Genomic DNA, 27,618 nt, shown 5'->3' with positions numbered 1-27,618 from the left:
ACATATCCCTGCTTCCAGAATTCCTTTAAATCCTAGTGGACCATAAACATTTCCCATAAGGCATTGAACCCATGGAGAGGCCCATGGGATATCTAACTACAATGAACTATACTTATATAGATGGAGCATGCTGCTGTATGACACGGTCTCCCACAGTATTTTTGTCAGCAAGTTAAGGAAGTATGGGCTGGATGAATGCACTATAAGGTGGGTAGAAAGCTGGCTAGATTGTCGGGCTCAACGGGTAGTGATCAATGGCTCCATGTCTAGTTGGCAGCCGGTATCAAGTGGAGTGCCCCAAGGGTCGGTCCTGGGGCCGGTTTTGTTCAATATCTTCATAAATGATCTGGAGGATGGTGTGGATTGCACTCTCAGCAAATTTGCAGATGATACTAAACTGGGAGGAGTGGTAGATACACTGGAGGGGAGGGATAGGATACAGAAGGACCTAGACAAATTGGAGGATTGGGCCAAAAGAAATCTGATGAGGTTCAATAAGGATAAGTGCAGGGTCCTGCACTTAGGATGGAAGAACCCAATGCACAGCTACAGACTAGGGACCGAATGGCTAGGCAGCAGTTCTGCGGAAAAGGACCTAGGGGTGACAGTGGACGAGAAGCTGGATATGAGTCAGCAGTGTGCCCTTGTTGCCAAGAAGGCCAATCAAATTTTGGGATGTATAAGTAGGGGCATAGCGAGCAGATCGAGGGACGTGATTGTTCCCCTCTATTCGACATTGGTGAGGCCTCATCTGGAGTACTGTGTCCAGTTTTGGGCCCCACACTACAAGAAGGATGTGGATAAATTGGAGAGAGTCCAGCGAAGGGCAACAAAAATGATTAGGGGTCTGGAACACATGAGTTATGAGGAGAGGCTGAGGGAGCTGGGATTGTTTAGCCTGCAGAAGAGAAGAATGAGGGGGGATTTGATAGCTGCTTTCAACTACCTGAAAGGGGGTTCCAAAGAGGATGGCTCTAGACTGTTCTCAATGGTAGCAGATGACAGAACGAGGAGTAATGGTCTCAAGTTGCAGTGGGGGAGGTTTAGATTGGATATTAGGAAAAACTTTTTCACTAAGAGGGTGGTGAAACACTGGAATGCGTTACCTAGGGAGGTGGTAGAATCTCCTTCCTTAGAGGTTTTTAAGGTCAGGCTTGACAAAGCCCTGGCTGGGATGATTTAACTGGGAATTGGTCCTGCTTCAAGCAGGGGGTTGGACTAGATGACCTTCTGGGGTCCCTTCCAACCCTGATAATCTATGATTCTATGATTCTATGAACGTAAGCAGTGCAACATGCACTGCTTGATGCAAGCACAACAGCGTGAAAGCGCTCTCCTGAAATAGTTGTACTGATCTAAGTAAACCAAAATAACTTATATTGGTGCAACTTCCATCTGTAGACAAGTTCTGACTTGTGACACATCTAAAATTGGATTGTAATCTTTTGGGGGCAAGGACCATAACTCTCTATTTGTTCAGTAATGTGCTAGCACAAGTTGAATTATTTATATATATATATATATATTGTATTCCATATGAGAACTTTTAAAAAATAATATTAATGAATCATTAGCCAGGTTCCTTGAATATTAACCTGACCCTGAATAAGCAATATATGACATAGTGTCTTTGTCTTAATAAAAAGTAAAGTTAGGAAACACCAGAATTAAGTTTGCCTGTGACTAAATTATTTCCTCTTATGTATATGCATTAGGGTACAATCTTCGATTACATGATCACATACACCTTTTTCCACAAGACCCCTGCCTCATTCAATTTGCAAAATGGATTGTACTCTGGCAGTGAGGTAGAAGTTCAACTTTTCTTTTTATCCTCATCGTTTGTTGTGAGCCTTCATTACTGTACCCTTCCAAAAGGTGAAATCAATATGGAATATGTTATTTCTTTATAGCTTCTCTGATGATGCTCATGGACTCTCCTGGTTGTCTTAAAAGCATTCATGAGGCAAGGAAGTATTAGTATCCCTATTTTACAGAGAAGGACTCAAGGCACAGAAAGACTAGGGCCAACATTTGCAAATCTATCCATTAATTTTGGCTGCCCCAATAATCTGGCATTCAATTTGACACAGCTAGGGCATAATTTTTCCATTTTTCTGAATTTCTGAGAATCTGAGAAAATGAGCAAGGATCATATGTACTCAGTCACTACACAACCCTAATACATTCCCTGAGCACTAGCCATGCTGTACATTGAATATGAGAGGGGTCCTGAGTACTAAGTTTTGCATCCTTAACATTATTTAACACAGGATGTTTAATATGTATGAGTGGGGAATGGCAAGCAGGGAGGCTGTTATGCAATTTCTTTGGTGGTTTTGGGGATGAAAAATGAAAAGAAAATAAAGGGCTCCCATCATATGCATCTGTAATAAAGTTCACATAAACCATCATCTGGGTTTGAATCCAAGATCTTCAGATTTATAACAGACCTTTGCGACTTAAGATAAAAGTGTAATTCTGTTAGCTGTAGTAGGCTGTTATCCTCTGTTGACAAGCTCTAGAAGGAGATGCATAACACAGTGAACCAGTAAATTACAAACGAGCTTTACAGACTGCATAGTCAAGCACATAGAGTTGGTAGCTTGTATGTTGGCAGCATTGTGGCTATATGGATGAGACCACATTAGAGACTGTGGCTCTATTCCCAGCTCTGTGAGAAATTGCATTGTGCAACCTGTTTGTGGACCTGAAGAAGTGCTCTGCATAAGCTCGAAAGGTCTTCTCTTTCACCAACAGAAGCTGGTCCAATAAAAGATATTATCCCACCCACTTTGTCTCTCTAATTGTGCAACCTCAGTAATTCCTTCAGTAAAATGAGGAGACTAGTACTTTTATCCCTCTTAAACCAGGGATCTGAGGCCTTGCTTAATAATAAATTATGCAAAGTACATAGGATACCTGTTAGTAGAGAAGGTGAGTCTCGAATACATGGTTTCTTGGCTTCCACGCACGTGCTCCTTCTTCTAGGCTAAAGGTTATTCTGATGGATTAAAATAGGAGGACTGTTTCATCTGTGTCCAGTCTGAAGGTTTCAAGTCTGTATGGTTACTTCAGAACAATACAGGAGGTTCAGTGTGGCATGGGAGCATTCTCAGTGCTGTTGGGACTTTCATTCACAACATTAAGGATTAAATGTCTAACAAATTCTACTGTGCACATGCAAATGGTCGTTTTGTTTGGCTTATTACTGCCAAATCAGGACTGATTTTTCATGGTCAGATTTTTCATTTCTCTGACCCCAAGAGTATTCCCTGGATCAATGTCAAGTCCCTGCTCCTAGCCACTTGGGTGCTAGAGGTAGTTCAAAATTATCCATTTTTTTTAAAGATTGGCAAATATCCAGAGCCCTGAAATTCACAGATATTCTCTTTATATCAGCAGAAATCCACATCCACGGATGTAGATAGCTGTGAATCATTTTTGTGGCTCATGGATCAGATGTGATACAAATTTTGTATCTGCACAAGGCTCTACAAATATCCTATTTTTCACTAGCATTATTCTTGGAAACAGTGGAACTTTTTGGCTAAAACTTTGAAAAAAAACTTAAAACTGAGGCTGAGACAAGCATGGAAAAATTTTGCCCAGATGTTTGCTAAACTTTAAAGTTATAAGTGACTGAAAAGCATTAGGCATCCTCTATGTAAGCCTTACACCTGCTCCACCTATAATTATATTAGTAGTATTAATTGAGTACAAATTTAAACTGACTGGCCAATTTTTAACAATCCACATTAAGAGAAATGCAAACTGTAAACAAACAGTATTAATAGTGAAAGATTGTTAGGTTGTTAACATTTTTCCAAATCTAATCATCTAAATGATAGTAATAAGGATATATGTTTGTAAATAATGATTTACTGCTCCTTTAAAGTCAGCAGTATTTGTTTTATTAACAATATATACCTCAAATGGAATGAGACTGATTTTGGGGTTTTTTTGGATGAATCTTTCTGCTCTAGGGTCTGATGGAGGTTTATGGTATCACTATAACGTATACTGTATTTTCTCCTTAGAGTGTATTAATTAAGTATTTTCCCTCTCAGTCCTTCTCTCTCCCCCCTTCACAATCGTAAATATAAATCAAATAGAACATTCTCATAACAGCTGAATGGTTGTGAGTTCCAAGGGCAACATTGACCGCCGTCTTCAGGGTGTGTAATGCTCACTTACATTCTTCATCTTTTCCCAGCTACAATAAGGCAGAATAAACACATTGCTGTCACAGTTAACTCTTTCTCTCTCTCTTTCTCTCTCATGATATTTATGATGATGAATAACAGACTATTATTATGTACCAATTCATGGCATCTGTGAGACCAGTAAAACTAGAGTTATTACCAAGAGAAAAAAAGATCAAACACTTCCATAAAATTCTTTGTCCTATGTAGATTCTACACCAATATACATCTGGAGTTAACTCCCTGATGTCAATGGAATTACTATGGACGTAACTGGAAGCAGAATTTATCCTACAAACTGCATCAGAGACAGGAGGCTTTTTTTTTTTTACACTGAGATATGAATGCAAAATTAAAACATCTCCAAACAGGTAGGGATGGTGTGGGTGTGTGTGTGTGTGTGTGTGTGTGTGTGTGTGTGTGTGTGTAGGGGGGGCACATTACAGCAGTGTTTCTAACAGAAAGGTTTTGAGATCACCCTCCCACCCAGACATAAAAGGTAGTAGCATTGCACCCTGGAACCTTGGGGTGGAGTGAATTACATCACCTAGATTGAGAACCTATAAGCACAAAGATTTAGTAGTGTCCAGTACAGTTAAGGCTGAAGAGCCGTTTCTATAATAATTCCCTGTAAACTTTCCACATTCACTCTTTGGGCTGATATTTTCTATTCTTACTTTCTGCCTACAGATTTATATTTATTTTCCCCCAGAAAGCATGAGCATAACTCTTTGGCCAATTTTGAGTTCTTTTGTGAGTGGAATCAACACACCTTTTTCATTTAAAAAAAATAATAATGTTTTTTTTAGACACAGTTACACCCTGAAATTTGAAGCTTTGAGCACAAATATAATCCTCTCTGCCTTTGCTTAATTTGAGATAAAATCTTTGGAATTAAAATATGGCCATGTGAAGCCTTCACACTGATCAGGTGCAGTAGAAGATTTCATTAAGTTTATACGTGTTCACACAGCTATAGATGCTGCATGCATATCTTAAATACACAGTGAGCTGGGTTTTCCCTTCTTGTCTTCAAATAATTTAAAAGCTCATCTGGAGAAGCTGGTGAGCTACACATGCTAAAAAGCTGTGTGGAGAAATACAAAGCTTCATCCTATTCGTATTTAATCAGTGAGATTTTGGATAGGCTTCAATGGAAACAGGTTTGGGCTCTGAATGCACAAAGCAAGTGTTAATAATATGTTAAGGTTGCAAGATCAAGCACTTGAGTCAGGAAATTCAAAAAGTTAAGATTGTTCTGGCTACCTTCACTCTGCGATGTTGTCAATGTAACCCTTTGTTAGTAATGTTTATTACCCTTTTTCATTAATGTAATTCAAAGAACAGTTACTAAAAATAGACAGATTAACTCAATTTTGTTGTCCATCTCACCAGAGCAATCTTTGTTTTTGGCCTTTCCTGACTTTTGTGCACTTGAGTTCAGAGATGTATTGTTTGATTAGCACATGGTTTTATTACATTTGTGCATATTGCAGATTTGCATTGTGTGTGTATGTGTGTGTTTTTCTTCTTCTCATTGAGTTGCAGCAAGAACAGTAAATGTGTTACCTAAATCCAGTGTTGATGCTTTCTGGGTAACTAACTTAACTAGCCTACATCCAGTGGATACTTTCATCAGTTCAGACACACAGAACAAGAACACTGCCTCTGTAGCTTCATCACAGTCTGTTTCATCTTCACTCGGTAAAATTTCCAGCATTTAGGTTTCTAAGGTTTCAGACAGGATGCTTCCTGGATGAGGCATTTGCTTCCTGGAGAATTACACCCACATAGCTTTCATTTTTTCTAACGTTTCAACCAACATACCATATCATGAACTTTATTAACAAATTCAAATTCAAAAACAATTTCAGTTCAAGAAAGCTGTCCAAATTTGTTTTTGCCCATTTCTTACATATGAGGATATCTACAAAGACATAGATTTTCAACAATGGATTTTAAATGTGTGTGTGTGTATATTTGTATGTGTATCTATTTTATACCAAAACAGATGAGCAGATTAGTAAGAAAATAAAAGGGAAGAGCTTTTTAAGAAGCTTTTGGGCTCTGGTTGTCGGGATCAGTGGAACAGATTAAACTCAGTTTCAGAATTTGTTCATAGTGGTAATATCATAATGAAGTCTTAATGGCCTGCTGCACCGTACTTCAAATAGATTAAACAACTTTCCCATATTTATAGACATCTGGTGCCAATGTGTTGCAGTAAAACTGAACATTAAATTTACATCAAAGTTGCTCATTTTGAATTAGGACTTTAAGATTTTTATACAAAACATCTTCTGGAAATAAACTAGAGATCCAAACATAGAACAATGGGAGGGTATGCCTAGCCCTTTAAAAAAAATAAAATAAAGGCCATATAAATACATAACAGCTTTGCAATACTACTAGGGAAATACACCATTCCAGGAAGAATATATTCATCTGCCCTTAACCATGAGGAATGACAGTAATGAAAAACATGTTTTTTCTTATCTGTGGTAAAATTTTGTATGTCTGGTGTGTGTGTGTAAGTAATATAATACATAACAAAGAGGCTGAATTCCCACTTTACATGAAAAGCTTAATTCAGTCTTCATTATGGAGCCATTACCTCTATAATAAGTAATCTCATTTTTTATGTGTACATGTGTTTTATGTCAACATTTGTTGATAGTAGGGTACACCTCTGAAAGAAAGTCAGTTGTAGCTTTTCAGATTTTAATTAAAATTATCTCCATATATTGTGGATATTATTTATAAATTAGAATCCTCACAAATAGATGAAACTGTATTAATCGGTATGTAGGTCATTCAACATTCTTTTGTAACACTATGAAATTTCTCAGCAATAAACTTATATTCACTTTATTAATTTTCTAAATACTGGTCAAGTCAGCTGGTAATACATTAAGTGAAATACTTCATTTTTCCTTAGAAAATATAATTTAATAAAAGCCTATTTTAAACTAGCTGATTTTTTAAAAATAGCTAAAGAGTTTATTACATTTTGAGATTCTGGCACAAAGTCAGCCAGGAAAGGCTTTGAAGAAACTGAATGGGCAAGCCACTTAGAAATCCTCTCATATGTATCTAAAATGAATTTAAAATAAATAAATAAATATTATCCTCTCCTTATCCTTCATAGGATCTGATCTTGCAAGCCTTTTCTGCATGTAACTCCGTTGACTTCAGGGGCAGTTCTGCACAATGAGAGCTTGCGGTACCGGGCCCATACGTTGTAATATTTTTTTTTTTGTATTAGACAACTAATTCAGAGCTATATTATTCCTAACCATAATGTAGCCATGCAGTAAAGGCAAGATATCTCAATCCCTGCACATCCATTTGGAGAAGTGGTTCTCAACTCCGGTTCACCGCTTGTTCAGGGAAAGCCCCTGGCACGCTGGGCCGGATTGTTTACCTGCCGCGTCCACAGGTTCGGCCGATCGCGGCTTCCACTGGCCAAAGTTCACTGCTCCAGGCCAATGGGGGCTGCGGGAAGTGTGGCCAGCACATCCCTCGGCCCGCGCTGCTTTCTGCAACCCCCATTGGCCTGGAGCAGCAAACTGCGGCCAGTGGGAGCCGCAATCGGCCGAACGTGCGGATGCGGTAGGTAAACAAACTGCCCGGCCCACCAGGGGCTTTCCCTGAACAAGCAGAGGACCAGATTTGAGAACTACTGATTTAGAGCAATATGTAGATCCAGGCCTTGGTGTTCAGATGAATGCAAGTACATATTCAAGCTTCCCCTGGGAGCAAGAGGGTGGGAACTGAAGAAAGTGCGCAGAGACCTAATGCCAAATTTTTTAAGGTCTTTAGATTCCTAAAGATGCAGACAGGCTAGTGATTAATTAGGCACTTAGGCACTTTTGAAAATCCCACGAGATGTCTCTTTGCATCTATAGGTGCCTAAATACATTTGTCAGAATAACAGCTGTGTTAGTCTGTAACAGCAAAAACAACCAGGAGTCCTTGTGGCACCCTAGAGACTAACAAATTTATTTGGGCATAAACTTTTGTGGGCTAAAACCCACTTCATCAGATGCATGGAGTGGAAAATACAGTAGGGAGGTATAAATACCCAGCATATGAAAAGATGGGAGTTGCCTTACCAAGTGGGGGGGTCACTGCTAACGAGCCAATTCAATTAAGGTGGAAGTGGGCTATTTTCAACAGTTGACAAGAAGGGGTGGAAATCACTTTTGTAGTGCTAATGAAGCCAATGAAATCAAGGTGGCCCATTTCAAACAGTTGACAAGGTGTGAGTATCAGCGGGGGAAATTAGTTTTTGTAGTGACCCATCCACTCCATCTTTATTCAGGCCTAATCTGATGGTGTCCATTGCAAATTACTTCCAGTTGTGCAGTTTCTTGTTGGAGTCTGTTTTTGAAGTTTTTTTGTTGAAGAATTGCCACTTTTAAGTCTGTTATTGAGTGTCCAGGGATAATGAAGTGTTCTCCTACTGGTTTTTGAATGTTATAATTCTTGATACATTTTGAAATTAAGCCTATAGATCTGTTCACCCTATGTAATAGCCAGCACAACTGCCTGAATGCAAGGTGAGGAGTATGCTCCCCTTCCAGTGCAATAAAAGGCCATGAGAAGGATTGTGTCTCTCAGGGGAAAAATGCATCCCAGGCAGAGCTTGGTGAAATTTTTCATGCAAAACTTTATTTTGGCAAAAAATGCAGATTTGGATCAGATGAAACTATTTGCAAATTCAAGTCAATTTTGGCAATTTTTTTCAGTCAAAAAACAATTTAAAAAGTCAGAAATCTGGATTTTTTTTCTTTCAGAAAGACAGTTTGTTTCAGAATTTCCCTCAATTTTATTCTTTAAAATTAAATCTAAAAAAAAAAAAAATGTTTCACTTTGGGTCTACAGAAACAATTTGATCTGCACAAAATGAATCTATTCTTTTCCATTTTGGCTCACAGAAAAGTTTGAAACATTCTCATTTCAGGGCGACCCAAAATATATTTAATTTTTTTTTCAGACCTGCACCTGAACTGATTATTCCACTATTTGGACACATAGTTCCTCCTGTGGCAGTGCAGCTACATGATGCTTTTTACTATCAGCTAAGTGCTACAAACACAATCTAGACCTAAACAGGGTTCAGTCTGACCACTGTTCTACATGTGGCTCTCCCACTGCACTCAGTAGGATTATCAGTGTGGACGGATAGCAGGATTAGTTAAAGTAAAAAATGAAATGGATGTATGCAAGTACATATACAGTACTGAGTTCATGGAACAAGGCTAATCATCGAGCTGTATGAAATCATTTTGATATGGTTATTTTAAAAAATTGCATGCAAAGTATGAATGAGGTTTAAGTAAATAAAAAACACTTCAATCGTCTATTAAAAAAGAAAAATGTGATTTTTTTTCTCCCAAGACTGAAAACAACCTTACTTTACAGTATATACCTCAGTTTAAAGAGAGGTTTAGGAATAAAGCAAAACCAGTTCCAGGAAGGGCAATTACTTTCTTGCCTTAAAAGCAGCAACAACAAATTAACAGACTTCTTCAAATGAAATATACTTCACGCATTTCATTACTAAAATAGCCCATTCTTCATAAAACTAACAAGGCATGTAGGTGACTAAAGTCCCATTACCTAAAACTAAAGAAACATCCTACTGCTGTGTTTGTTCAGATCAACAGTTATTTTCTGTGCTTTTTTGTGATTTTTATATATACATTTTAAAAATGATCCCAAAAAGTTTCTGTAAATTGTACAAATAAGCTAGAAAATATGTGTTAAAAGTGTTTAACAAGCCTATTTTGTTATATTTATTAAATAAACTGATGACGTTAGGGCTCAATCCAGGTAGCATTCTGTGCATGGAACTCTCACTGAAAGCAGTTAGAGTCTTGTGTGGATCAATAGTACGGCAGACTCCATACAAAAGATGTGCATGTCTCTATGTAATAGCAATTGCCATTGGAAAAAAAGGAAAAACAACTCCCACCACTTGGAGGCCAGATTCTGTCACTCTTCCTCATGCTGTGCCATATACTCAGCACTGACAAGGGCTTTCAGAATCTGGATCTAAGGGCCTGATCCAAAGTCATAGAAGTCAATGGGAATTCCGTGTTCTATGGACATCAATGGGCTGATAACACAAAGTTCTATCATTTCTTTTCAGTATTTGACAGGCAATAATTAGGAAACATAGAAGGAACAGTACAGTAGAGAATGTAAAAAAGGAAACATCTACTAGATTTTACACTTGTAAATGATACTTCAACTCTGTGGACTTGAAAGTAAAGTTAAACTTTACTTTTCAAGGCTTTTCTTTTTGAACAAGTTTTTTATATATGTATGAACAAAAATCGGTGCGATAACATTTCAGTCTGTTGAATTATTAAAAAAGGTAAAGACAATATGAACAGTCTTGATCCTGCTCCCAATGAAATCATTGGCCAATTTCCCATTAATTCCAGGGAGAGTAGGGTCAGTCTGAGAATGTGCCATGTTCCTACTCCAAATCTCTTTAGTGTAAAAAAAGAAGAAAAAATAACAGCTCAGCCAACTCTATGCCTTTGTGATTTGTCTTTTATCAAAAACCATTTCTAGCCAAGATATATATATATATTTGCTTAGGTTTGCACAAAATTATGTCAAAGAAAGATGTGTGTGTTAAGAGTTTTGGAGGATTTCCTTAGAACAGTTATCTTCAGTTACATTACATCTTACATTTCAAAATGTACAGAGACCCAGTGTTCTTTTTAACAACATATACAGGTGAGTTTATAGATCCTTTATAAAAGGTGTTGTGATACCAAATTAAAAACCATAGAAATAGAATCAAAATAATGGAGATTGATATATACTTTTGATAGTACATAGTCAGTACTCATTCTGATAAAACGGACAGCTGCATCTTTGGCATTGAAAATTCAGTACAACTTCTAAACAAAATGTTGTTTCTTACAGCTTTAAAAATAACAAAAACAAACAACAACAACAACAACAAAGGAAAAACAGGACTGACCAAAATACCAAAATTGGGGAAATATTATTAAAGATTTATTTATTTTTAGCAAGGATAATTTAGGGACCCTGAATTACCTTCTCACTTTAGTGTATGGTTTGGACTATATGAATCCATTTAAAAATCAACTAAATTGTACCACATTTTTCGGAAAATTATATATAATATAATATATATAGATTTATATTTATTTAGAAGCTTTGAAATAGTACAGTAAACACTTTGCAACACGTGTATAAACTACAGAATGTCTTTGATATTTTGTGGGTCTGCAGATTAACAACATTTTTGTGACCCACAGGTGAAAGGATTATGATCACAATCTCTCTTGTAAAGTTGGAATAGTTTGGGGAACACTTGATCACACAAAAATAATATAAAACAGTCAAGTTTAAAACAGTGATATTGCATTTATAATGCACATTTCTTTTATCTGTACGATTGGCTTCTTGTGGTGAATATAAACATCTAAAGGGCTCAGTGACATTTTGGAGAGAGAAAGATATATAGTGCTGTAAACAGGCACACACTGATCAGAAAGGCAAGATCAGTTGCCTCTGAAGTTTCTACAGTTCCACACATTTCAACTCATTTCTCAGGCCTGCTGAGAGCAATTAGGTCCTATTGTTGGCTATGATGTCTCCAACAGCACACAAATCCTTCAGTTACATAGAACTGGATGGCCAAGATAATGAAGTTGAAAAGTTGATGCTTTTTGTTGGTCGACTTTTGTGCAAATCATGCTGCTTCAGGTAAATCCTGTAGAATTGACTAGCATATCCTTTTCCGCGCTGCAGGAAAGAAAGAAAAACACTTCTGAGGAAAAAAAATCAGTTCCCAACACTTCATTTTAGTATTTCTTAACGTGTAGAGAAACAATCAAAACTTGTGACAAACTGTCACTTGGAATTCCCATTGTAGCAAACAGTTTAATGGTGAATCGCTTTTCAGAGAACACGCTTTCTGTGGTTTGATATTCTGAAAACCAAATGTCGCATGCTGTTTTATTATCTGTCTAACATGTCATGGCAAGTATTCCAATGTGCCTTTATACAATCAGTTTAGGAATAAGGCAAAGAGTCACACTTGCAGGTTCACTACTATTGATATTTCCAAGTCTATTTTTTCTAGTTCATCTTTTTATTTGAAACAAGATCAAGAATCTCCAAAAGAATCAGAAGCTGACTTTCCTTCCCTTTCAAAGAGAATCATTATCCTCTTCACCAGCTGACCCTTTCTTCTGGTTTGACAGAGAGATGAAAAAATATGCATAAATTGTACAATTTAAATCCAAACATTTACTGTCACGCTGGAAATTGAACTAGTGTTACATAGGTGAAACAGGTCAATGCATTAGCAAACCACTATCCTAATCCACCAGCTGTGGTAGCTATATTAGCTCCAGACACTGGCTATTTTAACTGTAATTGGGAGCAAAGTTAACAAATGACTTGTACTAGCATTCGGAAAAGATACAGAGTCAGATTCTGTTCTCAGTCACACCAATACTGCTAAGAAATGGAACTAGCTCAGTGGATTGAAGTCTTGATTTTTTTTTTTTGATAAATCAAGTATTTCGTGATAAATTCAAGTTTTAACCTAAACTTCAAATTGGCAAAGTCTGATGTAGAGGAATCAAAGATTAGTCCATTCATGGAAGTGAAGTGTTACAAAGTAAAAGAAATCTTCCTAACTTTATAATGACTTCATATATGTAAATCGCATAGACCTATCCTAAGTCTCAATTTTTTTTTTTTTTAAAAAGACACCGATTAGGTTCACCTAACAAACACTGTAAATCAGTACAATATAATTCACAGTGAGTTAGATTACTTATGGGGAAATCTATTAGCATACGTATTATATATTCATCTAATCTAGTCTGCCTAGATAGACAATTGTGGGGCACTCATGATTTACAAATATAAGAGATGAAGTCTATTTAGTATATCATCCTATCAGTTCAACACAGCAAACTACCAGATCTGTTATTAACATTACAACTAAACCAAAATAAGAAATATGTTTTTTTAGTGACTATGAATTGTAAAGATTTTTTCCACTGGCAAAATGCATCAAAACAGATAAACTAATGCGATACTTTTCTGATAAATATTCACCAAAATTAGTAGTGTATATCTGTTATAAAACTATCTAGTTTTTTGTCTGTTCTGTTGCAGTTGAACAGTGGGGGTGGGGGGGGGGACTTTACAATTCATATTAACCACAATAAACAACAATAAAAATAAAAATTCTTATTTGGCTTTAGTTTTGTAGGCCTGTGAGTTAGGATTTAAAGGTCCTGACTGAGTCTTCTGTAACAGAATACTGTAATAATTTGTGTGTATATTGTGTGATGTTGCACTCTCTAGATAGATAGATAGACAGATAGATAGATAAATATGATTCCCCCAGCAAAATCACTGACCAAGTATTCTACAGTTGGTTAATAACATAGTAAAAGCATCCCAACTGGTTAATAACTTAGATTGGTTAACAATTAAATCACATAGTGTTTTAATATGTGCTGCAAAGAGTTGCAGGAGACACATTAAAGAGCCACTTACAGCTCCTGATCCTCAGTCAGAGTATCACACCATGCACACAACTGTCAGATTCTAAGTACTGGACTTCACATCCTTAAATAAATAAATACCATATATAGTTCCTTTAATCTTCAAAGCTCTTTATAAACACTCATATATTAATCTTCGCAATATCCTGGTAAAATAGTTAAGCACAGTAGCCCTGACTGCCTGCTGCTATTGAAAAAGCCATGGAAGGGGACAGATATGCAGGAAATCACTATAGGGATTCCTGTCACGCATTCCCTTAAGACAGTTTAATTTGAAGCCCAGTGGAATTTGCAGGGGATGAAGCCTCCCACTCCTGCAAATCCACATCAGGGACAACTGCTGTTCTATTAAGGTCTATTGGCCTTTATTTCCGATCTGGCAGTGTGAGTGCACTGGAATCAGGGCCATTGTTTAGGTCTCTCAGAGCACACAGCATGACCTCTCTGTTTGCCTAGGCTTTCCTTAGAGGTGAATGAGTGCATTTTTGTAGTAGCTGGCTGGTGATGTCTTTGCCTTACCCTGTGTCAGTGTGTAAATGTTCTTATTTAATTACTATTTTTAATTTATGTGCTTACACTACAATTAGCCCATTTTATAACACTAAGTATATATCTGCAATGTCTGTGGCTTGGGAAGCTGCAAGTTCCTTATCCAAATCTTTCCTGGTCCCAAGACCTAAGAGAAACCCTTCCATATGGAACACCAACAGAAACAGATTTACTGGATTCCAAGAGTGGTGATCAAACCTACCTCCTCCTCATTGTTCTGCAGGGGTGTGTGGCTAGAAATTCATGTGTAGAGAAATTTGTCTGAATCTGTATTATCCTTGTTTACAGATGGGGAAACTGAGTCAGGGAGGTAAAATGAGAAGAAGGATGGTCTTGTGGTTAAAGCAGAGGGCAGGAAGCCAAGAGATCTGGAAACTGTTCCTGGCTCTGCTAAAGATTTTCTGTGTGAATTTGGGAAAAATCACCAAACCTCTCTGTGCCAAAATTTCTCCTTATGTAAAATAGGAAAGCAATCTTATTCATAGAGGTGTTTATTCATAGAGGCTTAAATTGCTATACTTCATAATTCACTTTGAGATCCATAGATAGAAAGCACTATAAAACTGAAAATTATCAAAAGCAAGGTAAGAGCCAGTATAAGAACTCAAAAATTCCTGGCTCCCAGTCTTTATCTCAGACAACACTTCTTTCTTCATCCCCATTTTAACTGTTCTTGTACTCTGTTCTCATTAATGAACTCTGAAATCTAATGGAGTAGAAAGCTTTATATATACAGCCACTGGGAACGATGGGTTTTGGTTACAAATGTTGTAAATTCGTAAAGTTTAATAATGTTACTACCATACTTACATGAGTTCAACTCCTGAATAAGTGTCTTGGGGGTGGAAGAAGAAGGAGGACTACATAATCAGCACAAATAGAAAGCAACTTTAAAATATGTATTTTTCTTATTAGCATACTGGTGTGATGGGTGCATAAACCCCACACTAGGACTGAAGAGCCTGCAAAGGTGGAGGTGGAGTTTAAAAAGAAGCCAGACAGCTCAGAAGAGGGCTGACAAGACAGGAAGAAGGACCTGTCCTAGAAGCTACTGAGAAGGGATGTTGTGGCAGTGCCTCTGAGAAAAGAAGATCCTATGTGCTGGGCCCAGACAGACTAAAGGTGCAGTTAACACCTTATTTTAAGTAGCTTTTGCTACAGACTGCAAGGCTTGGACTATAGAATGAGGGGTAGGAAGTGGCCCAAGGAAGGTATCTGTAACGTGCTCCTGGTGCCTGCCCTTTGGTAACCCTCACAGGACCCTGGGCTGGAACCTGTGCAGTGGGAGGGCCCAGCCCCCTCACGAGCCCTACTCTGCCTTAAAGAAGAGCTGACCCCCTAGCCACTATGTGATGCTTCCATCAAGCACCAAGCATTATAACTTGTATGAAGGGTAGTTCAAATATTGTTACAGATCCATAATCTATATTATTTTTGAGGTAGTTGTCCTTCTCCAAAGCACCAGGGTTTTGAATGTTACTGTGGAAGTATATAAAATAGAAAATTTATAATAGATTTCAATAAAAAATTGGAAACAGAGTACAGCAGCCTTACATTAGCATTTATTCTTCCATTAATATGAATGCATAGCTATCCCATTAATAGTTACATGTAGAGATTGAGGAAAGAAGACACACAAAAGAGTGTGTGGAAGAAGAAGAAGAAGAAATGAAAAGGGAAGAAAAATAAGATAATATGAAAAATAAAAGAAAAAATATAACAACTATAATTAACAATTCTGGCTTATAAACAACAGAAATATATTGAACAAAACAGAAGATGTATCAAGATACATTCATAAGAAACCTTTCCATCACAAAATCTCGCCCTTATACTCTTTTCCCATTGCCTTCTCTTGTGTCTGTTTTCTCTCATTTTGCCAAGGAAACTCTTAGGTCTGGATTATAGCTAGATTCTAGGTGGGTTATGAAGAAGGGAAAGGGTACAAGGAGCGTTCCTTACTCTAATAACTCCCAAACAGGGACTTGCCACATTTGCAGACCTTGCGCTTCTCTGAACAGAAGCATTTAAGCATTGCTAGCCACCCCAAGAAGGACAGGAAGGAGGCAGGGCTGTGATCCTGAAGCTTCCCTTCACAATGGCCAACAGACAGCGTCAGTTGCAAAAGGGAGTGCATGTTGCACTTCTTTTATGGCATAGCTGTAGTCATGTCCACCCTATGCACTGACAGTGCCAGGAAAAAAAAACATGGCATAATACCTGTAGCAGTGTGACCCCATACTTCCCCCATGATGGGGCAGTACCTTTAAGATCCAATTGAGCCATGACATTGAAAAATCTTCAGGGAAGGGACCATGTAAAATGCCATGCATACTAATGCTGCTTTATAAATATTAGTGCTACTGCTATCAAGAGGAGGAAGAAAAAAATTAATCTCTTCAATCAAAGGTTTCAGAGTAGCAGCCGTGTTAGTCTGTATTCACAAAAAAAAAAAAAAGGAGTACTTGTGGCACCTTAGAGACTAACCAATTTATTTGAGCATAAGCTTTCGTGAGCTACAGCTCACTTCATTGGATGAATTCAATGGAAAATACAGTGAGGAGATTTATATACACTCACAACATGAAAAAATGGGCATTATCCATACACACTGTAAGGAGAGCGATCACTTAAGATGAGCTATTACCAGCTGGAGAGCGGGTGGGGGGGGAGAATGGCCTACCTTGATTATCACTACAAAAGGTTTTCTTCACACACACACACCCCCGCTCTCCAGCTAATAATAGCTCATCTTAAGTGATCACTCTCCTTACAGTGTGTATGATAACACCCATTTTTTCAAGTTCTGTGTGTATATAGATCTCCTCACTGTATTTTCCACTGAATGCATCCGATGAAGTGAGCTGTAGCTCACGAAAGCTTATGCTCAAATAAATTGGTTAGTCTCTAAGTTGCCACAAGTACTCCTTTTCTCTTCAATCAAAGACATCCATGTAACAGAAGAACAGAAAGGAAACAAGGCAGCACTATACATGCTATATTTACTACCTGAGGACCAAATTAACCTTTAGTGTGGAGTTTAAGCACAAAGACTTTTATACACCTTAACCCCATATAGCAGCTGTGCTGGGGATTGCCATCTGGGCTGCCATGCAAGGGCACAACCCCATGCACTTCAGTATTTGTCTCCACGCTGTCGAAATGAGGTAAGCACAGAGGGTCACTTTGCAGGGTGAGGTGGGTATGTTCCAAGGATGGAATGATGTTTATTCAGATCCAGTGGTCTCAATGTCCCATGCCACTGGTACAGAGGGTCTGTGCTTGCTACTGCTGCCATAGGAGAGAAAAAAGCAGTCATGGGGCTGTGTGGCAGACCTCCCCAACCTTCTCACATTCCATTCACAAAGAGCCCAAATACTGAGGCATTATAAAGATACAGCAGATTTCTTCCATGGATAGTATAAGAGTCCTACGTCATATTTACATTACGTTTATCTTGATTTTCAATTTGCATTATTAGTTGTCTTGAACTGTCTTTATATTTATATAGTTTGTTTGCATTATTATATTTTTTAAACACAGAGAGTGATATCTGGCACTATCGAACTCCCATTGATTTTGACAGGGCCAGGATTTCACCAGGGATGCTGCTGGGGAATGGATTACTCAAATGACTAGCAATATATGTCTGCTCTGTATTTCTGGTGCAAAGTTAGCCCAGTTTGTTAGTGGTTACAATTTATCTGATAAAAAGAAAAGGAGTACTTGTGGCACCTTAGAGGCTAACAAATTTATTTGAGCATAAGCTTTTGTGAGCTACAGCTCACTTCATCAGATGCATGATGGTAGCTTGGTGCTCTATATGAAAAGAATTGGCAGTCTCAGTCTAGTAATTAGTGGGCAGGTGTCCACATCACAAAACCACTCCAAATGTCCCTTTTTAAAGGGAGGTCAAGGAGTGAATGGAAATGTGGAGTGAACTACCACAATTCACTCCACATTTGTGGTTGTTTATCCAGGTAAAGGATGAGATGCATTGCTGAGGTGGGGATGTGGGAAGGGGAAGATTACACTCCTGCTGCCCATGTTAAAGCTGTTCTGTGGACAGAGAGTGTTCCAGTCACCAAAGCTGTCAATCCAATACATTTCCCAATCCATATAGTCATTTTAAATGTGTAATATTTAAAGAGAATTTTTAAATGATTACTGATGATATCTTATGAAAATGCCATTAAAAGACATTCCAGATATTTCTTATTGGGATACTGTCAGTCTTGTGCAGTCCCCAAATCACTAGTTCGCAAATGTGAAGATAACATTTTCCCAAATATTATTTCCTTACTGATTAATGCAGAGGGGAAGTTTTTCTTCTTTAAAGAGCTTAAATGGGAGGTTTTGTGCTCCATGCATATATCTGTACATTGCCATGTTTGTTTTTAGAGTTCAAAAGTCATAATTTAGGATTTTATTTTGCTTAAAAACTTTCTCTGCAGAACAACAAAGTGTTGAAAAAAGGACTTTGGAAAAATACTCATTTTCATATCCAGAAGGAAAAATCAACCAAGTTTACCCATGTGGTGGCTCTCATGAAGTGAGCAGAATAACATCAGGGCTCAATAACTTCTTAGGGCTTCACTGTGTATCATTTAGATACAGTTAACATAGTAAGAAGTGGTATAAAGATACAACAGCCCAGAAGTATTTAGATGTCTATCTGCCTCTTTAGGCACTGAATTCCATTGATTAGGTGCCACTGACATTTTCAAAAATGCTGCTCAACTGCTGCCTGATCCTGTACACACTTAAGTTCCCTAGATGCCTACGTTTCTGATGGTCAGCATTCACAAAACTGCCTATAGCCTGATGCTACCCTGCAACTAATGAGCAGCTCAGAGCCCTGGCTCAAGCCAAAGTCCCGGAAGCCCTGAACTACAATTCTCAAATGAGATTGGGGGACTGCCTATCTCACAAGTGGGGGCTGACCCTATAGGCATGCTCTGAGCATGCCTAACATCTGTTAACTGCCAGCCCCACAGCAGGATGGCCAGATGCAGGCCACTGATGAGAAACTGCACCAAAGTCAATCAGGGAACTGGGAAATGTAGGATGTGTGAGAGAGGTATCAAGCGTGAGCAGCAGACAGAGAGAGAGAAATGCTTTTGACTGCTAGGTGATGAGCTACCTAAGCAGCTGACCTGGAGTATGGGTCTAACTCCAGGAGAGGGTTTGTGTCTGAGGATCCTGAGCAAAAGGAAGCACATTAGGACAGCTACTTAGGCCTAGGCTCCTCTTCTCTTTCCTCTCCTCTTCTCTTCAGCATTTAACTCCTAACTTGAATGGTTTCATGATTACTTTGCTGGCTTCAGAGGATCTTTTTCTTAAGCATTTAACGTGTTGTCTGGGCACCTAACTCAGGACTGAGGATTCAACTATCTGGCTGGACACCCAGAGTTTTGGCATTTTAATGCTGAACTGAGCAACACCTAAGTACCTTTAAGGATCTGGGGGCCAACACCTCAGACTGAATATGAAGAGCCATTCTTCAACTACACCCAGTGGCGTTGGAACAATATTTATAGTGGGGGTGCTGAAAACCATTGAACCAAACTGTAAACCCTGTATATCATGGAAACCACTTCAAGATGGGGTGCTCCTGCACCCCCAGCACCCATAGTTCCAGAACTCCAACTACATGTTTAGGGAGATCAGCCACTTCTCTTGGCCAGTGTGTGTATATGTCTGGGTGTGTCTTTGTGAAGTGGGATCCTCACTATCTGTTTGGATAGCGGAGTAGGAAACGCATAGTACATGCTTTGTCTTATGCACAGGGCTGTGCCTGTTAGAACTACTCAAAGTCAGGAAGGGGATGAAGAACCTGCCCCCTCCCCAGCCAACACATATTGTAGCCAGACAGAATTTGTCCTTTGAAATCTGATAGCATTTGGACTGATATGTACAATTACTCAGATTGTGTAAAATCAAAAGAGAACATGAGCATTAGGTCTGCAGGCTGTGAATAAAATAATGAGGCTGAAATACAAAGGATTAGTAATTGCTATGCTGAACCCTTTCTCACAAGCATCCTTGCTTTTATCGAAATAAATAAATCCTAAAGATCATTACATTCTGTTCACTACATTGAGGATTTTCTACACACTTAGAATTTTCTACACTAGCATATCCAAGAGTTATCTTGCCCATAATAAATCATGTAGCCACATATAGTGCCCTTTCCTTTTGTCTTGCATAAGCGTGTATAAGATTTAATTGTCCAAATTCACTGAAATCAATTCAAGGACAATGATTCCAAGGCAACTGGAGATTTGACACTGATGGACATTGCACTGATCATACAGTGTTTACAGCCTATTGAGAATTACATTGATACTGATGATATTACCCCCCGCCCCATTCCCCATTAAAAGGGACACATCACTTGTCTAAATACAAGAGGGTCACTTTGCAGTGCTTTTTCCTACTAGAAATTAATTTTGAAATCTGCACCAACACCTAAATGGATAATCAACTTGTTTTTGAAGTTCATTGTCCAAATTCTGTATTGACATACACTCAGTCAACTTGACTAGCTTCAGTGCAGGATCTAACAGCAGCCGTTTTAAGAAATTTAATTTCCTCATTTTAATATGCTTTTGATGTCTAGGCCTTAGAGATACACTGACTTCATTGGGGATTGTATGTGCACATCTGTGTGGACTAATGGACCATTCACATTTCCATTTTCATTCCCAATCATAAAAAAGAAAAAGAAATAAAACCATACAGTGACCATAGTTCTGAGAATAAATTCCTCAATATTTTGCTACATTGAGGGCCATTCCAACAATTTGCCACACAGTGCAGTCTTGAGGTACCATACTCCCCCACTCCATACTTAGAATACTTAGTGTGATAAGAGACTGGTATCTGATGGCAGATGCCGCCTTTGTAACACAACTCCTATATGATATTAAGATTTTAGCCATTTCTCTAATGCTTATTTTTAAGATTTCAGTAGTGCTTGGCTTTTGCTGGTCCTTTGTCCGGAAGGAAATTTCACTTGCTATGAATTAGACCTGATTCAATAAAGTGTTTAAGCACTGTTCAGGGCCATACTTAAGCAGGTGCTTACCTTTAAGGATTGACTTCAATGTGATATAGGTGCATGCTTACAATTAAGCGAGTGTTTAATGGGATGTTTTCCTGAATTGAGTCCTGGCTGTTTGTTGCTACCAGTGTTCAATGCATGCATGGTACTTCTGTGTGTACTTGATTTTCTGTGCTAAATGCTGAGGAATTTTTTAAACTGCCAAGTACAGCCTGGTGGCAAAATATATGTCAGATTTGATTAATCTTCTAGTTGTCATTATTTGCTGTGCAAATGATGCCTTCCAGATACTACTGTTGAAGGCAGAGAACAGTCAGCTATTCTCTACAATGAATCAAAGAAAAGTGAAAGCCAGTGTTCTCACAAGAAGTACCAACCAGTAGCAATTTTTTCTTCTCTGTTGTACTATAACCATAATATCTTCAGATAACATGGTAGATAATACACATAGCATCACTGTCTTAGAGACAGAGAGAATCATAGAATATTTCAGACTGAATATTTTCACCTGAATAGGTGACTCATGCATTCTGATGGGACTGATTTCATTATTCCTGAACCATTCCTAATACATGGGTGTTATATCTAGCACTGAACATCTCCAGTGAGGGCAATTCTAAATTGTCTATTGGCAACCTATTCCATTGTGTAAGTGTCCTAATCCCTAACTTACATTTTTCCTGCTTCATCTTAAACCACTCATTCCTGCGCTGTACTCATTGACTAATGACCATAATTGATCTCTATCCTCTTTGTAACAGCTGTTTATATATATATAAATAGCTTTCATCTCCCTCTCAATCTCCGTATCTCTAGATTTATTAATCTTCGCTCTCTTAGCCTTTTGTCTGTCTTATTTTCAAAATAATTCAACATTTTGACTGCATATTTCTGACAGCTATGAATATTTGTCTTTTTTTTAATTGAGAAGCCTGAAACTGAACACAGCACTCTGATACAATATTACACCAGCACTGCATTTCTGTCTTGTGCCCAGTTTAACATTTACTAAAACCTTTGGTGCTTTTCTGAGGTAGTATAATCTGTCTGGTATTCTTTTATCTAAGCATTTTATTTGTCCTTGTTAAATGAAGCTACAGGTTTTACTGAATACCATACTTTCAAATTTCCGTTAGTCCTTCCAATTTACCAAGATTACACTGTGTTTTATTATATTCTAGAAAGCGTACGTAATGCTCTCCAAGATTCAAAAATATGATTATCACATATCTCCACAGTATCTTCCAAGTCAATAAGGAGTCTAGAATAGATCACTTCAAGATACTACAAATATCTTCTCCTTAGCTTCATATTAGCCCATTATAACAACAATTACTGGGTTTTTTTGTTATTTGTGAGCTAGTTTTTTAAAACTCATCCTTCCTTTTTGCACTCAAAGTTATGTGCAGCACATTTAGATGTCATGTGAGTATGAAAATTTGCTGTCATTTAGATGTAATATGAAAGCATAGCCAGGCAGTTGAACTGACTGTTCTTAAGGGTTCAAAGGTCCACCTGAAATATTGCAGAACTTGGAAGGAAGGCTGAGGTGAAGCACTGTTCATTATCAGTCCCTCTTAATCGACTTCACATCCATCATTATACATTACATTATTTCAGTTTACCTATGAAAATGTCATGTAAAACAATAGGAAACTCTGTATCAAGAAGATACGCTTGACCACATTTCTGAATTTTTGAAACCAGCAGATTGGATTGCACACCACAGATCTGGACAGTACATATTGCATTCTTAAATACTACAATAGAATATGTAAAACTGGCAACTGTGTGTACAGGTTTTACTTTTGCAACTCATGCATGCACACATTTTGCAGGTAGAATTTATTAATATGTTTTGAAGATTTGCTTCACTATGTTGGCTATATTTTCTGTAACCAATATTGTTTTCCTATCAAAGAAATAAATTAATTTAATCTAATTCGGTTTTCATGAATCCACATTACTCACCACTCATCATGTTATTTTACTCTTGGTGCTTACAAACTGAGTCTGACTGCTTTATTAATTTTTTCCAGCAATTTACCAGGAACTGAAGTTAACCTTAATGGTCTACTTACCTGGGTCTCCCTTTTCCCTTTTGTACAACAAGGTACTAAATGTGTCATTTTCAATCCTCTGAGACCTCACTAGACTGCAGTGACTTCTGAAAACAAATTAATTATATTCACAGTAGCTTCATGCCAGCAGCAATCCCCATTGCTAGCATGAATCTCTTGGCATGATCAGTGGCTGTCATGTGAGAACAGAGTTGAAGCACAGTCTATGAAGAAGTGGGCTTGCCAGGTAACAACGTGGTACTGGACATTAGAGTGTTCATGTGTAAATGTAAAGATATTAGTGCAGTTACTCCTGAGGACCGCTTTTCCTTGTCTCCCCCCACCCCTCCCCCACCAATTATTTATCACATTCTTTGAAGTGTTGTCCTCTTTCCTTCCCACAGGGGAAAAATACAGTTGGGAAATGGGATGTGCCTTTACAAATGAAAGTGGGGGAAGGAGAAGCAGAGAAGCCTTTTGGAGGGATGTTTTCAAGGTTTTGCTGTGTATAGAATTGTGAGAAGAGAAGCAAAGGAATAGGAGCTAACTAGTGTGGGTGTGTGAGGTGGATTATCCCACCATGGAATGAGCTGTGAGCAAGAACCACTTGGGGTCCCTCCTCCATTATGGAGTGCATATGCTGAAGCTGTGGTGAGGAGACTCTACTTTGGATAGAGCCAAGGGTAGGAGCAAGTTCTGTTCCGCACTCCAGTGTCAATCACCAGTGAAAAGGACAGAGGCAAGTGGGCCTTCATAATAAATGTGAGGATAGCATTGACTTCTATATAACATTGCATGCCTACCATGAGTAACATTTTCAAAGCCACCTAAGTGATTTGGGAACCTAAGTCCCATTATCAAAGACACTTTTGAAAATGAGACTTGGACTGCTAAGTCACTGAGATGCTTTGAAAATCTTACCATATGATGACAGACCCAGCGTTCTCAAAAATATCCAACAATGGATTCAGCAGATTTTTTGTTAGTTTCTTTAATATTTTAGTGTTGGCGATTCAGAAGATGACCCTCTATTTTCTGAGGGTATGGCTACACTGCAGTTAAAAACCCAAAGCTAAGGAGCTGTTTTACTGGGGTGTAAACATTTGAGCTCGAGCTCTGAGACCATCTGACCTTGCAGGGTACTAGACTCCAGGCTCCAGCCTGAGCCCCAATACCTACATCACAGTAAAACAGCCCCTTAGTCTGAGTCAGCTGTCATGGGCAAGTCACAGGTTTTTAATTGTAGTGTTGACACACCCTGATACTACTCAACCACTGTTTTAAAATGGTGTATGTGTTTGGTGGGGTGAGGGGAGGAGGCTATCTGCTGTCTTTCAATGAGATGTAAAAACAAGATTCTAACAACTTGATATCAAAGAGCATGGCACCTGTCATAAAAATATGGGGTAAATTCCAGAAACCTGGTCAAATTTCAGTTGCTTGCCTAACACCAAATCCCTCTTTAAACCAAACAGAAAATGTATTCTTTACTTTTTGCCCTAAACTGTTGTGAGTTGCTGATATTTGCGGTATTTCATCCCAGAAGTGGCTGCATTTCCGTGGTGGAGAAAGTGTTCCCTATACTTACTACTGAAATCCTCACTATTTTATAATATAGAGGGATACAATGAAGTTCTGTCTAGTGTTTTAGCTATATAAAAAGACTCAGCTAAATATTGCCTAAATAAGGCAGCTAATATTCCTGGTTTAGAATGGAAAATTGAATGAGTCTCTCATTTTTCTTCATGTTAAAAAAAATGGCTCAATTCAATTAAAATAACACCACTCCAGGGTAAATTTTATTAGGCCATATTAAAATGAACATATTCAGTTATTGCTGCATTTTCTAAACTTTTCCTTCTTGATTTTGCCATGTGACTTACCCATTTCCTCTCTAACTATTATTGCATTAGATACCCTGTAACCATTATTCCCTTTGAGTGATGACTGCAAGAGAAATACAGTCACATGAAGAATACAAAATAGTGGAGAATAGGAGTTTTAAAAACATTACATACGTTACTCAATAACGACTGAGCAGTGAACGATCATGAGTAGTTTATGAAGGGTCATAGAATACTTACTGTAACCAGTGAATACATATTACCTCTCACTCTTACCTTATTCATGCCTATAACAAGATTTTTAAGTACTTTATTTTATTTAGAAACATAGCTAAAATTACTTTTAATGTCCCACAACAAATTTAGGCTGATAAGTTTTACTCATATAACAACTTTTGTCTCTCATCATTTTAAAAATGACAGTGGTAAAGCCAAGCGTTCCTACTACTGCTTAGAAGAACAAGCCAAATGCACAATTGGGTTCTGGGCATTAAAAGCTATCTATTCAACTCAGCCTCCAATTTTTGTGTGTGCAATTTTGCATGCTTAAATCATTTTCACAAAGAAGCCTGGATCCTGTAATCTGAGTCATATAGTTGTCCAGGCAGAATTCCATGCACTTTACTGGGACTCCATACCAATGTAAGGGGATCACCTTTATGGGTCAGATTACAGGATGAGGAGCAACATTTTTAGCCATCTTTGTGCACAGAATTATAGAATTTGCACATGCATAACTCACTCACGCATGCATGCAGAGTTTTACACATACATATTCTTTTGCTTGCACACACAAATGGTAGTACTCAAACTTGTGCATTTCAGTGCAGACGTGTTTGAAGCCACCTTTGAAAAATTCAACCTTTACAGTCAATTTTTAAACGTAAGAACCCAATTGCACATGAATTTTTGGTGCATGTTTGTATATATTTAATTGCAAATATGTACCACAATTTTACATGAAAATTCTGCATTTGCATGAGAAAAATCACAAGATAGAGGCCCAACTAAGCCTTATGGTACCAATATCTGCTTTATTTGTACAACTGTGTGAGAAATTATAAGTGCATAAATGCACATGCAAAAATGAGTACAAGGCCACTATCTCTCCTTTTAAAAATCAAGCATCTTTTTTTTTTTCAAATGTTACTAATGTTTTTAAATAATGCCACAATATTGGTGAATATATGGTTTGTTTGGTTTACATGGTTTGTATTATATTTTAAAGCTATGGTAAAACTATGCAAATGATTTTTCAGAAAGAAGGCATAAACACACAAAAGGAAAAGAAAAGAAAATTCTGCTTCCACAGTACTGAGCACATAAGAGCCTCACTAATTACATGATTGATTTTGAATTTTACAAAAAATACAATAGAATTCTTAATGAAATTTGTTTTTCATATATTTGCTTTTACTTTTGTTGAAAAGTGTTCTGTGGTATATATGCTATCATGAAGTAATATTTCTCTATGATACTAGGGACACCCACAATCCAATAAATAAATACATTAATTAATTAAATAAAAATCCTTATCAACACACTTTTATTCCTTGGGAAAAATCACCACAGGGCAGTGACTGACTCAGAGTAATGTTAAAAAGATATGGAACACTTTTTACTTCTGCGTCATTTATTCTAAACCAACTCAAGTTGATGGATAATGACTACATTTGGAAGGATCCGATTTTTAACAGTAAATGTCGGTAAACACTGATATGTCCAAACCAATAAAAAAATATATCCACTGATGATAATCAGAATTTCAGAAAACTAAAGTAATAAAAATGCTGCTTGAGAACTTATTAGTGTTTGATTTAAGGATATTTACTTTGTATATTTTAAGACATGATGTTGACAATTTATGTTTTAACAGTTATAAAGCTTTAACTTTTTGAATTTCAACATCTACTGTCATTAAATAATTATTGTCTGAGCCCCCGCTGTCTGATCTCCCCCAGTTTTCCACAACTGTGAAAATTTAAATTGATAAAAAAAAATGTTTAAAAATAAACATTGACATTATCCATCAAAATTATAAAAAACATAAAAACTGAATTCTGCTAACCCTAACAATGGCTATGGGAGGGAAAAAAAAACATACCTTATGATTGTTCTTTGATATCTTGTTTAGATTAGTTGATAGTCCAGTTCCTAGGCAATCAGTTCTTCAAAGATATATGCATATACTTAACTTCATGCATAAGAGCAATTTTGTTGACTTCAATGGGAAGTTAAGCTACATGCATGCAAAGTTAAGAATGTACCTAAGTCTTTGCAGGACTGGAGCCCTAGAGTTCATATCAAACAAAA

At 37.6% G+C, this 27,618-nt stretch overlaps 1 protein-coding gene across 6 annotated transcripts in view; it reads right to left on the bottom strand.

Moving 5' to 3' along the window:
* The window catches only part of PCDH10 (protocadherin 10), a 68,903-nt gene that overhangs the window by 20,096 nt on the left and 21,189 nt on the right, over positions 1 to 27,618 (bottom strand). For 4 of the 6 annotated variants that reach the window (XM_073341124.1, XM_073341123.1, XM_073341128.1 and 1 more), the window contains one exon: positions 10,563 to 12,002. The exons of the other annotated variants lie outside the window; for them this stretch is intronic. Coding sequence is in view for 2 of the 4 variants with exons in the window: in XM_073341123.1 (XP_073197224.1) it covers positions 11,983 to 12,002 (20 nt within the window). In the remaining 2 variants the exon portion in view is untranslated. Of the gene's footprint in view, positions 1 to 10,562; positions 12,003 to 27,618 lie in introns of those variants that run through there. 6 annotated transcript variants of the gene reach the window in all.

This window comes from Lepidochelys kempii, chromosome 4 (assembly GCF_965140285.1).
Source record: "Lepidochelys kempii isolate rLepKem1 chromosome 4, rLepKem1.hap1, whole genome shotgun sequence".
NCBI lineage: Eukaryota > Metazoa > Chordata > Testudines > Cheloniidae > Lepidochelys > Lepidochelys kempii.
This window is presented reverse-complemented; position numbering and strand designations above follow the sequence as displayed.